The sequence below is a fragment of the Pelodiscus sinensis genome, chromosome 2, assembly GCF_049634645.1.
Source record: "Pelodiscus sinensis isolate JC-2024 chromosome 2, ASM4963464v1, whole genome shotgun sequence".
NCBI lineage: Eukaryota > Metazoa > Chordata > Testudines > Trionychidae > Pelodiscus > Pelodiscus sinensis.
In genome coordinates, this window is record NC_134712.1 from 172,017,205 (window position 1) to 172,033,060 (window position 15,856).

Sequence of the window (15,856 nt, forward strand, 5' to 3'; positions counted from 1 at the left end):
CCAGTCACTGGCAGCCTTGTCCCCCACACTGAATCCCTCATTTTTGGCCCCACCTCAGAGCATGGAGGGGCCCAAAAAATCCACTTACCCTGGAACCCCAGAAGAGTTAATCTGGCTTGAGGCTTTGAACCTCAATCGTACCTATCTTCTTTCCCATCCCCATGGGGCTGGAGTGCCAGGGGAGTGAGGTGTCTCAGTTGGAGCCACATCAGTGAGGTTTGGGGAATTTTGAAAAGGTTGTTTTTTTGCATCTCACCTGTATGGTCCCCAACTGATTTTTCTGTGTATCAGTGGCCCCTGACCCAAAACAGGTTCCCCGCCCTTCTCATAAATAAAGACAATGCTGAAACATTTTGTGTTGGACATAATATTTTATTTAAAACTGAAGCCTCGCCAACAATCCCCCAGTTGGGGCCAAGACCCCGATCTGGCTGCAGCATCATAACACCCCCCACAGACTCCAACCCTGAGCCTATCATACACCTGAATCCCCTGCCCTGAGCTGCTCACATCCCCAAACTCCTGCATCCCCGGTCTTCTGCCACAACACTCTTGCACCATCCACACACTGCAGATCTGTGTCCTGACCCCATCATATTCCCAACCCCCTTGCTCTGAGCCCCTCATGCACCCTAATCCACACTCCTGAACCCCAGAAAGCTGCAGCTTGCTCCAGCACCCCAACCCTCTCCAGTCCCCTCCCTGAGCCAGAATCCCCTTCTCTACCTCCTCTTTCACCCAAATTCTCTCCCAGAGCTTGCACCTCTCACCCCTTCCCTCACCCAAATCCCTCATTCCCACCCTAGAGCCCTCACCTATCTCAACCCAGTGAAAGTGAGTAAGGGCTAAGCAGTGGTCTCCAACCTTTTTACACCCAAGATCACTGTTTAAATGACAGACCAAGCCAAGATCTACCACCCCGCCCCTTCCTTGAAGCCCTGCCCTCTCTCTTCTCCTCCTCTCCATCACTTGCTATCCCCAATCCTTATACTGCTACTTTAAAAAAAAATTCCCACCATTCCTTGCAGCTACTCACCTGTGCTGTTGCTCGGTGAGTAGCTGCTCCTCAAATGAGGAAATCTAATGTAAATGTACTGCGCAGGTGCACAGTTCAAAGAGGGCTCAAGAGCTACTCTTAGAGCCTCTGAGATCTACCGGTAGATCGCGATCTACTGGTTGATGACCACGGGGCTAGGGACAGCAAATGATGGAGAGGAGGGGAATGGAGAGGGTGGGGCCTCAAGGAAGGGGAGGGGTCTTAGGGAAGGGATGGGATAAATCTTGGCTCGCCTTGCCTTGACATTTAAAATGTGATCTTGGGTGTAAACAGGTTAGAGACCACTGCTCTAAGCTAGGCAAAGACTGTAAACAGTGTGATTAGAATCACTAATCACAGAAGCTACTCCAGTCTCCAGTCACACAGATGAAAACTCGGATGTGACCAAAAAATTGGCAAAGGCCCCAGGTTCCATAATGATATAAATAATGTTTTGCAGGTGTATATATAGCTTCTTTTGTTGTCTCTGCTATAACTGTATCGTGTATAATAAATGGAAATGACTTGGTAGAAAAATGTCAACATTAGAGGCCCTTTTGTCTCCTGAGGCCTGAGCCAAATGGCCCTCCCTTCCTCCCCCTCTGATAGGGCCTGGATAGGTCTACACTCCAATTCAAAAGCTGCCAGCTGACTTGGGCTCAAGTGGCTTGGGCTAAAGGGTTGTTTCATCGCAGTGGGGATGTCTGGTCTGGGGCCCTAGGAGGGCGGAGGGTGCTTGCTAGTGATCAAATTGTAACCAAAACAGGACTGCTGATGGGGCCCAGGGCTCTGACCACTGCTGCAGCAGTGGCAGTGCCCAGAGCCCCAAGTCCTTTAAATCACTGAGCATTGTACGGCTCTTAGGGCTGCTCCAGGCAGTGCTGGGGGGGTGGAAGGTGGCACTGAGGGCCCTGCCCCTTCTGCCTGAGGCCCCCATCCTTTCTGGGAGCATGGAGCTGCCCCCCACACCTTGCCCAGTGTCTTGGTGTGGCTGTCGTCTCCCGTGAACTTAAGCCAGAGCCTCTGCAATGCAATTAAAATGGAGCCTTAGCTTGAACTCTATGAGCCCAAATCAGCTGACACGTGTGGCATGGTGTCTAATTGCGGTGTAGATGTGCTTGTATTTCACTGTGAATATACTAGAGAATGGCTTTACTCAGTACGAATAAGGGTGGTAGACGTAGTCTCTGAATTATTAGATCATTTTTACAAGCTCAGTCATTTGTTTGCAAAGATTGGTTGCTCCATCTTGGTAATTGTTAATTTGGCTCACTAGGAGCATCTATTTGCTAATTATTATCTTATTATTATTTAAAACTGAGTATAGACCTTATTAGAGTTAGGAAGTAGAGTCTCTGGGTTTAGTGTATAGTTTGGTTTCTCTGATAAGCGTTTGGAAGTATGAGTGGCAAGGACAGGAGCCGAACAACTACCTATCCAGGGCTGCAGATTCGGTGGTTTATGAAACAGCGTATTTCCATTGATCTATTTGTATATCTCCTATCTACCTGTTACTCATTTTACTACATATAATGATCATGTTGGTTTCATAGCCATACTTGCTTGCCACTTACACACAATTGTGCTATCACAGCTATTATTCTTTAAACATATTTTGCTGCAAATCACAGAGTTTCGTTGGGGGGTTGTGGGGTCTAGAGAAATCAGACGAGTTTGGGGTTATTTTTAAACCGCTAGAATTTCCTCAAAGTGCTTGTATGTAAAAACATTTACCATGTCGTAGTAGTCTGAGCATCCCCACCCAAATGCATTACTAGATTTGGACCAGACTGTGACTTGCTCTGTGAGGTGGTGTGAGAATATAGATGGATTCTTTCCTCGTTGTGTTGTTAGATTGGAGAGGCAAGTCACAATTTCAGTCCTTTGCACTCTCTGCGCACAACGGCTGCTTCACATGGTGTTGGTGTTGGCAATAGCCTACCCAAACAAGGAGAACTGTGTCATGAGGCCCAGCTCCCCCTTCACACCAGTTAGCTGTCTGAGACAGGGGCATGTCGTTTTTGCTGTTGCTTTTCAAAGGATGTAGCAAAGAGTATTGTGGCCTGCTCTCTCTCCCAGTAGCCTATGATGGCACAGAGACTATGTTAGGTATAGTACTGCTGGAACAGTGCTCCCTGCTATGGGATTGTGGCTTTATATTCACAGCTTGGCTCATAGTTTTCAATAAAAGTAAGTGTGACTGGCAAAGGATCATGTGGGTATGTCTACACTATGGGCTAAAGTTGAGTTGAGATACGTAACTTCAGCAATTTTAATTACATAGCTGAAGTCGAAGTAGCTTAACTTGGCTTTTGGTACTGTCTACTTAGCAAGAAGTTGAAGGGAGAACACTCTTCCTTCTACTTCCCTTACTCCTCGTGAAATGAGGGTTACGGAAGTTGGAGTAAGAAGCCCATTATTTCAAAATTATTTTGAAACAACGGGCTTGCTGTGTAGACATGCACTCTGTTATTTCAAAATAAGCGTGTAGTGTAGACATAGCCCCTGTTCTAGTTCTATTTTTTGGGGAGAGTTGAGACAAATATTGCAATCTGCAGGGCTACTTCACTGTACATATCTTTCTCCAAAATTAGTGCTTATTTCGTTTTTTAATCAAAGTCTTCATAAAATATATATTTGCTGAAAAATTGACATTCATTGTACTATTAATGCTACAGAAATATTCGTGGACACATGACATTATATAATAAATCATGTCAATATTTAAATGTGTTAATTTCCCTACCATATTCCCTTTGTAATTGCAAAATAGCCATCTACAGATTTGTTTTTTGTAATGGAAAATATTATCCAACCCCTGTCACCATTTATTATTTAGCAACCATCATAAAAATCATGCAGTCATTAATAATCTTGGAAGTGCTTAATTTACCAAAGTGTGCAGCATTAGAATGCACATTACAACTATCTTGAAGTCTCTGTCACCAGTATCAATCACTGATTGGGATGTCATTACTCTACATTGGTATAATTTGTATGCTGACTTGTGGTTGCTGCCAGAGGATGGCTTCATGACTAAAAGTATTTTAATTGCATTTCAAACGTGTGGTACAGTTGCAGGTACAATTTAAGTGAAGAAAGGAAACCTGTGTAATTTCACAATGAGAACAGCTTTTATTTGTATTTTGTATATTCTAGGGGAAACTGCAGCACTGTTAGTGGATTATGTGGTGATGTATGTATTACTGCTAGAGCTTCTGGTATGCTCAATTGCAGTGAAGACATATTTGATGTGAAACTACATGCATTTAAGCTCCAATGCTCAGCTACTCTGGAGATAAGCTCCTATCCTACACTTAAATGCAGGCATAACTTCACTCATATAAATCGGCTCATGTGAGTACAGCTATGTTCCGTGTAAATGTTTTCTGGTGTTTTAGAACACAATACAGATTGTTAGATATTTACCTTCTCTAGCTTGTTTCTTATCCTGTTTCTTCATTTTGGAGACATAAAAGGACTGGGCAAGATTTAGCATAACAATGCTAAATGATTTTTAAAAGCAAACAAAAAAAAATCAGAAATTCCATCTTGTGGAACCATATTAGCTCATCAACAGATTTAGGACTTTTAGATCCACAACATAGATCTCAGCTTCTTGAGATAGTGATATTGTGCTGTTATCTGCTAGGTAGATGAGCCACTAGATGAAAGAAACACTAGGCCTATGGATTTCACAACAGACAGCAGAGAAATGATGTGACCGAGGATTCATGGGTTCAGTTCCAGGCTCTGCAGGGTGAATACTCCTACTAGTTATAATCCCTTTTAGAATGCCTTTTCCCGGTATGACTCTGTCGCTCTCTGCTCTTATGCATTCACATGCTCCCTGCTCCACCACTGTCCCCATTGCTCCTATCCAATTACATTTGAATTTTTTCTCTCGGTCTAATCCACCTCCCATTTTCTATCCCAGGTTCTATTTCTATCCCCCTCTGCTCTTTTACCTGTCCCTGACTCCAGTCCTTGGGTTCCCCCTATTCACATTCCCAGTCTTTAGTCTCTGTCCCCTCTCTTTCTATTTCCCCTTCCATCCCCATTCCTTAATTCCCGGTATTGGAGTCAGATTGTTTCCCCTTCCTCCATGTTGCCAAGAGCATTGAGAGTGCAAGAGAGACTGACAGTTTATAATGACCAGAATGAGCAATTGTAGGGAAAGACTTCCTTTCAGGCTCTGAAACCTTTTGAGTGGAGTATGGTCACTTGCTTTGTAGGGATGTGAGGAGCTATGTGAGAATGGAAGAAGCCCAGTAGTACAAAATCTTACAAATTTAGCTGCAAGCTTTTAACAAATCCCTCCTGTGCATAAGCAAACTGACACTTTTTTCAAAAGTAGTCAAATTTGGGTGAATTTTCACAAGAACAACAAAAGGTGCATCCTGACACCAGCAGGCTCCCTGTGCCAAGGCATGACAGTGCTAGAGCTTCTCAATGAAATAGTTGTAATAATGTGTTTATGTGGGCAAAACAGTTTGTGTTTTTCCTGATTTTTGTTCTTGGAAATGGCTGAACTATTTTGGTTGAAACTTAAACAAACAAATTCAGCCCGAGGCAGACATACATCTGAGAAAATTCCAGTCTCAGTGATAAAAATGTACTGAAGTTATAAGCCCCTGAAAATAGGCTCACATAATGGAAAGACTTAGGCAGCCCGTACCACAGGTGTTGCTATCAGTCTGCCCATACGTAACAGGTGGATTTAGGTCCCTACATGATTCTTCTCCTTTGTACATTGGGAGTAATTCCACTGAAACCAGGGGGCAGGGTCACACCACTGTTGAATTGTTATGCAATCAGAATCAAGCCCTTATAATACAGATTGTGAGTGTACTCTGTTTCTTCCCAAAAGGACAATAAATATAGTTTAGTTATAATTCTATATCCTCAAGGCCGGTGGTTTCTAAAGGGCACAAACTGAGACCTCGCTTCATTGAACCCCAGAAATGAAAAATTGTCATACAAAAATAACAAAAAGCCCGAGAAACAGAATTTTAATACTCCCACCTACAAGAGCAAGAGAAGAAGCATGTACACATATTGCTGTTTGTAAGAAAAGTATTTTCCCAGGCTAGGGATGATTTCATAGTTCACAAGTGGTGGGATGAAGTAAAGCCACAAGTAAATTTGCATAAAATCATCTCTCTCTATTGAAGTATGAGTGAAAATATCGCTGATTAAAGAGAAGGAGGAAATGTTGTTTGACATTTCCTGGTTGATGTAAATATTTTCAGGGATAGGAGGAAAATGAATGAAAATATTTGAAGATTTTATGCAGCAAGATTGTGTTTTGAAACAGCATCTGCCTTGTTTATTAATGTGTCAGCACCTGGTGATACAGTAATTTTTGCTTTTATCATTATTAGATGAATCTAGTGTGCTACTGCTTCCAGAAATATATTTAATCCTATTCCCTCTGGCCTCAGGGAGAAGTATAACTCCAAGTTTAGTCCTAATGCATTTTGCAAACACATATCTTATTGCAAGAAGCTAACTTTGATGTATACAAATTATAAGATCAGTTTCAAAGGGTTATAAGGAATACCCAGCATGGATGTGTCAAGAACAAATGAGGCCAAACCAATCTAATTTCCCTCTATTAGGGTTGCTTGCCTAGTGGTTAGTGTGGAAGAAGATGATGAAGAAGAAGTAAATGTGACATTTTTTATTTTAGTAAAGCCTTTGACACAGTTCTACTTATACTTGCAAATTAGGGAAATATGATCTATATGAAATTACTATTAGGTGGGATGCACAACTAGCTGAAAGACCATACTCAGGTGACATGTAGGGGTGCACACAGGGCCACGTGCCCCCTTAAGGCAAGGAGGGCTGGCCAGCAGCCAGCAGAAGGGCCAGCGCTGCTTCCTGCCATGCTGCTCTGGGAAGTGCTGGGAAGAAGCACATGGGGAGGGATGGAGCAAGAGCAGGGCAGGGGCATAGTAAGTGGGTGGGGAGAGTCGAGGCCAGTGCCTTTCTTCCTTCTGCTGCCATGTGTTACTGTTCTCAATGGTTCACTGTCAAACTGGGAAGGTGTAACTAGTGAGGTCCTGCAAAGGTCAGTCTTGGGTCTGGTACTTTCCAACGTTTTATTCATGACTTGAGTAATGGAGTGGAGAATATGCTTATACAACTTGTGGATGACAACAAGCCGGGAGGGCTTGCAAGCATTTCAGGGGACAGAACTAGAATGCAAAATAACCTTGACAAATTGAAGAATTGGTCTGAATCCAGGAAGACAAAATTCAATAAAGCAAGTACCAAGTATGCACACCTAAAAAACGTGGAATAACAACCACAAAATATGTGGTAGTACAGCTGTAAAGGACCTGGGGGCTACAGTGGCTCACAAATTGAATACGAGTTAATGTGATACAATTGCAAAAACAAAAAAATGGGAATCTCATTCTGGGGTATATTAGTAGAAGTGTTGCATGTCAGACACAGGAGGTAATTGTCCTGCCCTACTTGGTGTTGGGGAGGCCTCAGCTGGAGTGTTGTGTGCAATTCTGGGTGCTGTATTTCAGAAAGATATGGACAAATTGGAGAGAATACAAAAGAAATGACAAAATCTTAGAATATCTGACCTGTGAGAAATGGTTAAAACAACTGGGCATGTTATGTATTGAGAAAAGAAGATGCAGGGTGACCCAATAAGTCTTCAGGTATGTTCACATCTGTTATGAAGAAAACTGAGATCAATTCTTCTCCATGTCCACTGAAGGTGTAAGCCAAGAAGAAATAAGCTTAATCTTCAGCAAGGAAGATTTAGGTTAGATATTAGGAAAAACTTTCTAACTAGAAGTATTGTTAAACATGGAGACAGGCTTTCAAGATAGATTATGAAATCCCTGTCACTGGAGGTTTTTAAGAACAGGTTGGATAAACATCTGTCATGGGAGGTCTAGGTTTACTTGGTCCTACTTCAGCTACGGGGGGCTGGACTTGATAACTTCTCAAGGTTCCTTCCAGCTCTGCATTTCTATGACACTATGAAAGTTTTATGACTTAGCAATCTCTTTTACACAATAGGGCTGTTTCTGACTAGAAATTCAGTTGTAAAGAGAGCCATAAGTAATTAATAAAAGGCACAAAGTAGAATTATAAAGAAGACAGGAAACAAAAACAAAGTTATACTCTGAAAAATTGCAATTGTTTTTTCTCAGTGCCTCCCTCTCCCAGGTATACTTAACCAAAGTAAAGTAACCATCACATCTTTGAGGACAGTTGATATGAACCTGAATTTTGAATGGAACATTATGTTAGGGTACATCTACTCTACACCATTATTTTGAGATAACTACCGTATTTTCCGGCGTATAGGGCGACTGGGCGTATAAGACGACCCCCTATCTTTTTAATTAAAAGATAGGGTTTCATCTTATACCCCAGCGCCCTTCCGCCTCCTTTGCTCCCGGTGTCCCTGGTCTGCTGGAGATGGTCCCCAGCAGACCAGAGGCACCGGGAGCAAAGCCGCCAGGAGCGCCTGGGCTCCCCCCCGCCGGAGCCCCTCTGCGGCTTTGGGGGGAAGCCGGCGGCTGGGCATCCCAGGCGCGCATAGGCTCCCCCCCCCCGCCGGAGCCCCTCCGCGGCTTTGAAAGCCTCGGGGGAAGCCGGCGGGGGGGCATCCCAGGCGCGCATGGGCTGCCCGCCCGCCGGAGCCCCTCCGCGGCTTTGAAAGCCTCGGGGGAAGCCGGCGGGGGGGCATCCCAGGCGCGCATGGGCTGCCCGCCCGCCGGAGCCCCTCCGCGGCTTTGAAAGCCTCGGGGGAAGCCGGCGGGGGGGCATCCCAGGCGCGCATGGGCTGCCCCCCCTCCGGAGCCCCTCCGCGGGGCTCCGGAGGGGGGGCAGCCCATGCGCGCCTGGGATGCCCCCCCGCCGGCTTCCCCCGAGGCTTTCAAAGCCGCGGAGGGGCTCCGGCGGGCGGGCAGCCCATGCGCGCCTGGGATGCCCAGCCGCCGGCTTCCCCCGAGGCTTTCAAAGCCGCGGAGGGGCTCCAGCGGCGGGGCATCCGGCGTACAAGACGACCCCCGATTTTTGGGGGATGTTTTTTAACTTCAGAGGTCGTCTTGTACGCCGGAATATACGGTAGTGTTATTTCAAAATAACAATGCAAGCGTCTACACCAGCTGTGGCCAACCCGAGGCTCGCGAGCCACATGTGGCTCTTTCCCCCCCACCCAGGGTGTGGTTCGCGAAGCCCGCCCCTCCCCCCCGCCGTGGCTCATAAGCTGCCCCTGCACTCCCAAAAACGGCTCTCTCCTCCCAGCTCCCTGTGCTGACCTGGGCAGGGTCATCCAGCATGGCCATTAAAGATGTATAATTAAAGATGGTGTCAGCCGGCGAGAGCCTAAAGTGGCCAAAAAGCCTCTTAACACGTTTAAATGTGTTTTCTTAAAGGGGCCAAGCTTTTTTTTCTCTCTTGACCAAATGTGATCGGAGGCTCCTTTTAAAGGGGCAAAAAGGGCAGTCCTTTTTTTTTCCTCGACAACTTTGCCCTAGCTCTTCGTTCTGGATCCACTGATATCTTGGCTCTTTGCCCAGAATGGGCACAACCATTCCATTCAATAATTTTGAAATAATGAGCATCTTATTCCGAAATCTGTAAATCTATTAGGCATAATGCCTATTCCGAAACAGCTATTTCGAAATAAGGCATGTGTAGTTGCTTCACTGCTGCTATTTTGAAATAGCCCCTTACCAGGACCATTTTTAGTTATTCCTCCCCAGTGTTTCCTGGGGCTCTAAATTGAGATAGTGTGTCTACATTAGGGAAGCCTGCCTTTGACTAATTTTGAGGCTTCCCTGAAGTGTAGATGTACTATTTTGAAATAAGCTATTGCAGAATAACTATACCAGAATAGCTCATTTAGAAATAGGTGTGCAGTGTAGATGTATCCTTAGAGTATAGTGGTTTTAGAACATGACCCAATACTCTATTTACATCAATAGGCATTGGATTTGGTTCATAAGTGGTACTGTCATTTTCAATGGTTGAAAGGAGTTACTGCGACATTAGCAAATGCTACTAGATTACTTCAGGGTGCATGAAATCTTGCCTTTCTCACTGACAGAAATCAATCCAATAAAAGATATGGCCTCACCCACTTTGTCTCTCTACTGTGTTACTTTCATGACTGGCAACTGAACCTATGGAACCTCCACTTGTTATTTGGAGAGAGAATCCCCTTTATTCATAGAAAGTAACAATGAAGATGAGAATGAGGTTTGCAAATCTGCATCCAAGACAGGTGTATAATAAAGAAAAGGTACAAGGAGTCACCAAAATTTGTGTTTTTCTATGTTGTTTAAAAGTTGTAATTTCATTAATAAAAACACCTCAATATTAATAACTAATGTTTGAATATATTTGATTATGCTGTGCTGTAACTGATTATATGGCAAATGTTTGCCAATTTATGTTTGTCAATTTATAGAATTTAAAGACTGCAATGAAGCCATGGGGTAACTAGTTGAGTGAGTTTATTCAGTAGTCACTCACCATCATGGTCATCTTTCCTTCAGTTACTACACAGTGGCATTGTAGGTATTGTGTGAGTGTGCTAAGGGGCAGGGGGCTGCCTGCCCTCCAATGAACAAGGAGTTAACCTCAGTGACACTTCATTTTCTCACTTCTCAGGAGAAAGGCTATAGAAGCATGCACATGAAAGGTAGGCTAGTGAAAAACTGAGTTACTTGGGAGCCAAAGGACTGGTGTGAACCTTACGCTTTTTTTTTTCTATTTCATTGTGTGTGTGCTTATTTTGCTTTCTCTAATCATCTTTGTCCCGTAAAGAAGTGACCAGCCATGGTTTTGGTTTTGATTTTGATTTTGATTTCTGCTGAATGATTCCACTAGATGGTAAATGTTGAATTGTTGATGGTGCCCTATCAACATATTAATCATTTTCCCTGAAAGAGAGCTTATTATCTCAGAGGTCCAGAGCTGCATTAGAATCTTGCCTCAGGCAAGTGACATGTCTTATGGTTTTAAATCAATGTCATTTTACTGATTTCAGATTATGCATCTGTGGTGTTTATTGCAAAGAGGACAGAGAAAAGTAAATGAATCTCACTTATAACCAGGAAGTACCTTAGCAGTTCAGTGTTATGGAGAATGCTGTTTTACTTATGACACGCTGGCGTGTTTTGGAAAGAGTCAGTAGAAATTCTGTATCTTCGCCAATGCATCCTTTCTGAACCAAATAAATTCAAATACACAAGGCTCCATGAATCTGATCCTGTACACATTTTAGTTAAAGACTCCTATTGACTTAAATTTCAACAGGTTTGCATCTAGTGAGAGCTAATTTGGCAATGTTTCACTCCTTCCTTTGAAGAACATTTTGACATGCCTTGACTATAAAACATGGGCATCATAACCTATTCTTTCTTAAATTACATGAGTACTCTTAAGGAATTGCACATGACAAAATTCTGGCAGAACTAAGCATTCACATTCTAATGCCTGAACTACCTTTCAGGAGTTAACACCATCTCAAGTTTAGTGTTCATAACTTTAAAATTACAGAACTGGGTTACTTTTTTAGCTTTATGAAATAAATCAGTATTGAGTTTCTGACTTCAGCCACAGTTGAACCATCTGCAGGCACTATGTGTGATCAGAATATATGCAGAAGAGGCCATCCTGCCCCTTCCCCCCATCTAGTCATAACTTTCCAAACATTCAAATCCACCTCAAGGTACTCATTTGGCAAAGTTATGAGCAACTGAAATAGGAAAGCTGTAATGGAAATCAGAAATCAACTAAATTGTGTACTACAGTACACAATTCCAGGATACATAAATACTATTATGTATGTATCCTATTATGTATGTCATCTTGGGCACAGTTTTGTGAAAAGGCTACCTAGCATCCATTTATTTCAGAAATAAATTCAACAAACTCTAAATTCCCTGCAGCCTATGTAATCACAGGGTATGTTTATGCCTAAAAAGCTGTGACTATGTTAGCCCAGTGTTTCTCAACCTTTGGTTATAAAGTACCCCTTTTTCAAAAAAAAATTATAAGTACCCCTAGTACCTTCCGTTTTCAGACACACACAATTTTTTCTATCATTGCAACACATTTGTTTAAACAACTTAATTGTAGCCAAGCGGGCGATAAAATGTTTGGGTGTAAAAAGTACAAAAATTGCTGTACTTTTTAAAGAGCTGTAAAACTTAAAACAAAAATTCAGTTTTCTCCAAATTTCAGTTGTGTTGATGTACCCTCCAGACTTCCCTCAAGTACCCCTAAGGGTACTCGTACCACTGGTTGAGAAACACTGCGCTAGCCTACCTAAGCTAGATTGAATCCAGCCTGTGTGGGTAACAATAGCAGTGAAGACAGTGTAATGTGGGCTTGAGAATGGACTAGTGAGCCAAGTACTTATCCAGGATCTGTCCCAGGCATGGGGACCATCTGTACTAATGCCTGCTCAGTGCTGTCTCCACTGCTCTTATCGGGACTGGCTGGATTCAAGCTAGTTCAGATAGCCTGAGCACAGTTTTCGCTGGGTAGACATACCCACAACGAGAGGCTTTGGAATCATGTGAGAGAACATCAGTAGGAAAGAGACATAATTTGCCATTGTCTGACTAAATATGAAAATTCTATTGTTTAGCTCTGTGGTTTTAATATAGGTGCCAGTGCTCCAGCTAGATCCATGCAGGATTTCTGTGCCCATGTGGAGCCCCATTAACTTCGATGGGGCATATGAGCTGGTCTGCAAAACTCAAATTATATGCTGGAGCCACAGTTTGTTCTAAAATATCTACAAAATAACTGCATGTCCTTTGACCATAGCTTTGTCTCCCTAATCCTGTTACCCCAAGTGTGGCATTGAGCCAAGTTATCAAGAAAAAGAATGTATCCTTTAGTTTTAAACAATACATTGTGAGAGTGAACTATGCAGTGGCTAGAGGTCTTTTGGTGTTATATTTTTGTGCTTGAAACTGGCAGTACTTGGTAACGATCAGCTTTTGTGAGCAATGTACTTTGCTGATAAATTTTAAGTCAAAGACCTGAGGTTGTTCCTGCATGTCTGTCACCATCTCTCTGAGGTTATAGACTGTGATTTCACAGTGATTGAAAGATATAAATAACAGGCACTTACAGGCATTATATTTCTTTAACAAATACTTTGAGTAGGGAACATTAAAACCCAGTTTTCAAAATTGGAATACTTTCATCCAGTAATCCCTTTGTAATCTCTCTGTCTGGATGTGACTCAATTGCTGTGTGAACGAGGAGGTCTGTTTTATCCTTGCGAGAAAATAGAGGAATCTGGATTCTCCTGAAAGGCCTTACAATTTAAAGGAGAGTAGCGGTTATAACGACTTTTAGTACTTGTATTTATTTTTTACTAGGAGGAGAAATCTTTTAACAAAATGGTCCCCAAGGTCCTGAGTTCTTGTACAGCTACATGTGTGGGATTACTGTAGATGAGGGAAAATCCCTGGTTTACCACACCACACAGTCAGCCCCTACACATTGGTGGGGATAGGACCTGAAGCGGCACCAAACTTGGCAGCTGTGATTGGGGTGATTATGGGTGAGTATTGTAGTGAATCTGAGGAAACTGTGTCTAAGGGGTGCTGGTTGGGGGAAGGGTATTGCAGGATGTCAGGGCTTAGGTTAGGGGAGAAGGGCTTAGGTCAGGGCTTGTGTGCAGGTGCTGAGATGAATGAATACTTGTGTGTTGGCAGGGGAAAGTGAACACTGAGCAGTGAGTTCTAGGAGAGTAGCTGGATGCCTGAAGGTGTTATCTGGGTTTGTGAGTGAGGGAAATCTGGGTGAGGAACATCTGAGGAAAGTAGCTGAAGAAGCTGAGGCCAATATTCGTCCGCTTATCACATCATTACAGCTGCTGTCTCCTCTTGATTTCATCTGAGATCCTGCAGGGAGAGCAATGATGGGCATGGCAGAAGGCCTGTCCGTGGTGTTGATACCCCCGCAGTCCCAATGATTGGGAGTGGAGTTCCAGTAATCCCTACAGCTCAGCTTGACCTCTCAAATCCAACGGGGCTGTAGGAATGTGTGACAAGGCTGCTGGTCAGGTGAGTTGTGTGTCACCTGCCAGCCCTGCATGAATGATGAGATTGCATATACAGCACTGGTTACAGGGCAAACCAGCCTCTCAAATAGTGACATTGAAGAAGGAGGCTATCCACAGTCCAGTGATTAGCTGTTAGCGAATAGAAAAAATACACGTGCTAGATTTTGTCACGCCTATTCAAGTGGCATTGTACCTTACTTTCTGAGTAGTTCAGTCTGTGCTTGTCTGTACACACACACACAGAATAGCGAATCCAGTCTTATATGTTGTTGATTGATAGAAATCAGTTTTTAATTTTAGACATGGGCTTTTACTGCATGTATAGCACTTCGTTTCTGTCTCCTCTACAGTGGGAAAAGACATCATAAAGACACTCTAATTGTTTCCAGTGTTTACCATATACATTGAGTCTCATGTGATCTCTTTTAATAGTTTAATTGGTTCTCATTTGTGGGCGACAGAACTCTCACTCTTGGTCAGATTGCCACAATACTCTTTTATGCTACTATTTGAGTTTTCTAATTTAATTTTTTTAACATACAGTTTGTGACGATTCCTTTTGCTCATCGGCCCCTGATTTCAACAGGAAGGCACATTCTCTCATTATTTTATCATGAGTTTCATGATGTTCACTTTTTCATAATGCCCCAGTTCCTGGAGTCCTGTGATTACATCCGAATTCCAGATTTCATTTAAAGGATAGTGTAAACATTTAGCCCTTGTGGTTGTGAAGAACAGCTTGAAAATGGGAGACCTAAAAGCTCAAATATGCACCAGGTAAAAAAAAAAAAGAAGCCTACATTTTATTATGTTTTTAAATAATCTAGATTTATTTTACCCTGTCTCATTTTTGGGGGCCTTGTTCATGATTGTCAGAGGTTTGCGATTAGCTTTATTGAGGAGACAGCATGTACAGAATGTGCCAGTAAGATTATATGAACTTTGTTAAATAGTTTATATTGCTCTAGTATATTGTGAGGCCACTAGGTAATTGCTTCTATAAAATATACCATAATGCTAGATGAAAGAGCGCTAAATTTTGGCTTTGGTTCATTTATATAGAAAGACTACAGTAAAACCTGTACTATCCAGAACTTAAGCATCTGGAAAACTGTAGAAACTGGCAAATTTTTGATGCTGTGAAAAATAAAATAAAATAAAATAAAATAAAATAAAATAATAAAATAAAGGAAACTGGCCCTTTAAGTGTTCCTCAGAGGATAGTGAGCACATACCTTGGGGGAGAGGCAAATGGCAGCCGGAAGCAAGCAACTCGGCTCCCTCCATGGCTCCTGCCCCCCCGGCAGGCCGCCCCCGTCATCTCCACGTCCTGCTCTCCAGCTTCCACCCCTCTCAGCAGGCTGCATACCGCCCCCCAGGAGGCTACATCCTGGCCTCTGCATGGCTCTCAAGCCCCCTCCATAAACCCCATGTGGCTCCTGACCCCCTCCCCTCCAGCTAAACAGAATTTTTAGGTTACCGGCACACACTAATTCCCGGGCGTTCCAGATAACACAGGTTTTACTGTACATCCTCCATGACAAGAAATCCAGAAATATATTGTCAGTGTCCTTGCAAATGGGCAAGATTTGGCAGATGGTGTGCCTAAACACATATTTCAGAAATGTACAGAGGGAATCTTCTGCATCATATGAATTGGTGAAATATTTTAAATAAATAGCCAGAACCAAAACTTTTCAGTTCTAAAAGTTTTATTTTCCCTTTTAAATGTATGCTTTTTA

The 15,856-nt window shown here is 43.0% G+C and overlaps 1 protein-coding gene across 10 annotated transcripts in view; it reads left to right on the forward strand.

The window, feature by feature from the left end:
• Positions 1-15,856, forward strand: part of PDE1C (phosphodiesterase 1C) — a 442,200-nt gene that overhangs the window by 235,664 nt on the left and 190,680 nt on the right. The window contains exon 1 of one of the 10 annotated variants that reach the window (XM_075921781.1): positions 3,974-4,393. The exons of the other annotated variants lie outside the window; for them this stretch is intronic. Within the exon in view, the coding sequence (XP_075777896.1) occupies positions 4,260-4,393 (134 nt within the window). The 5' untranslated portion in view covers positions 3,974-4,259. Of the gene's footprint in view, positions 1-3,973; positions 4,394-15,856 lie in introns of those variants that run through there. 10 annotated transcript variants of the gene reach the window in all.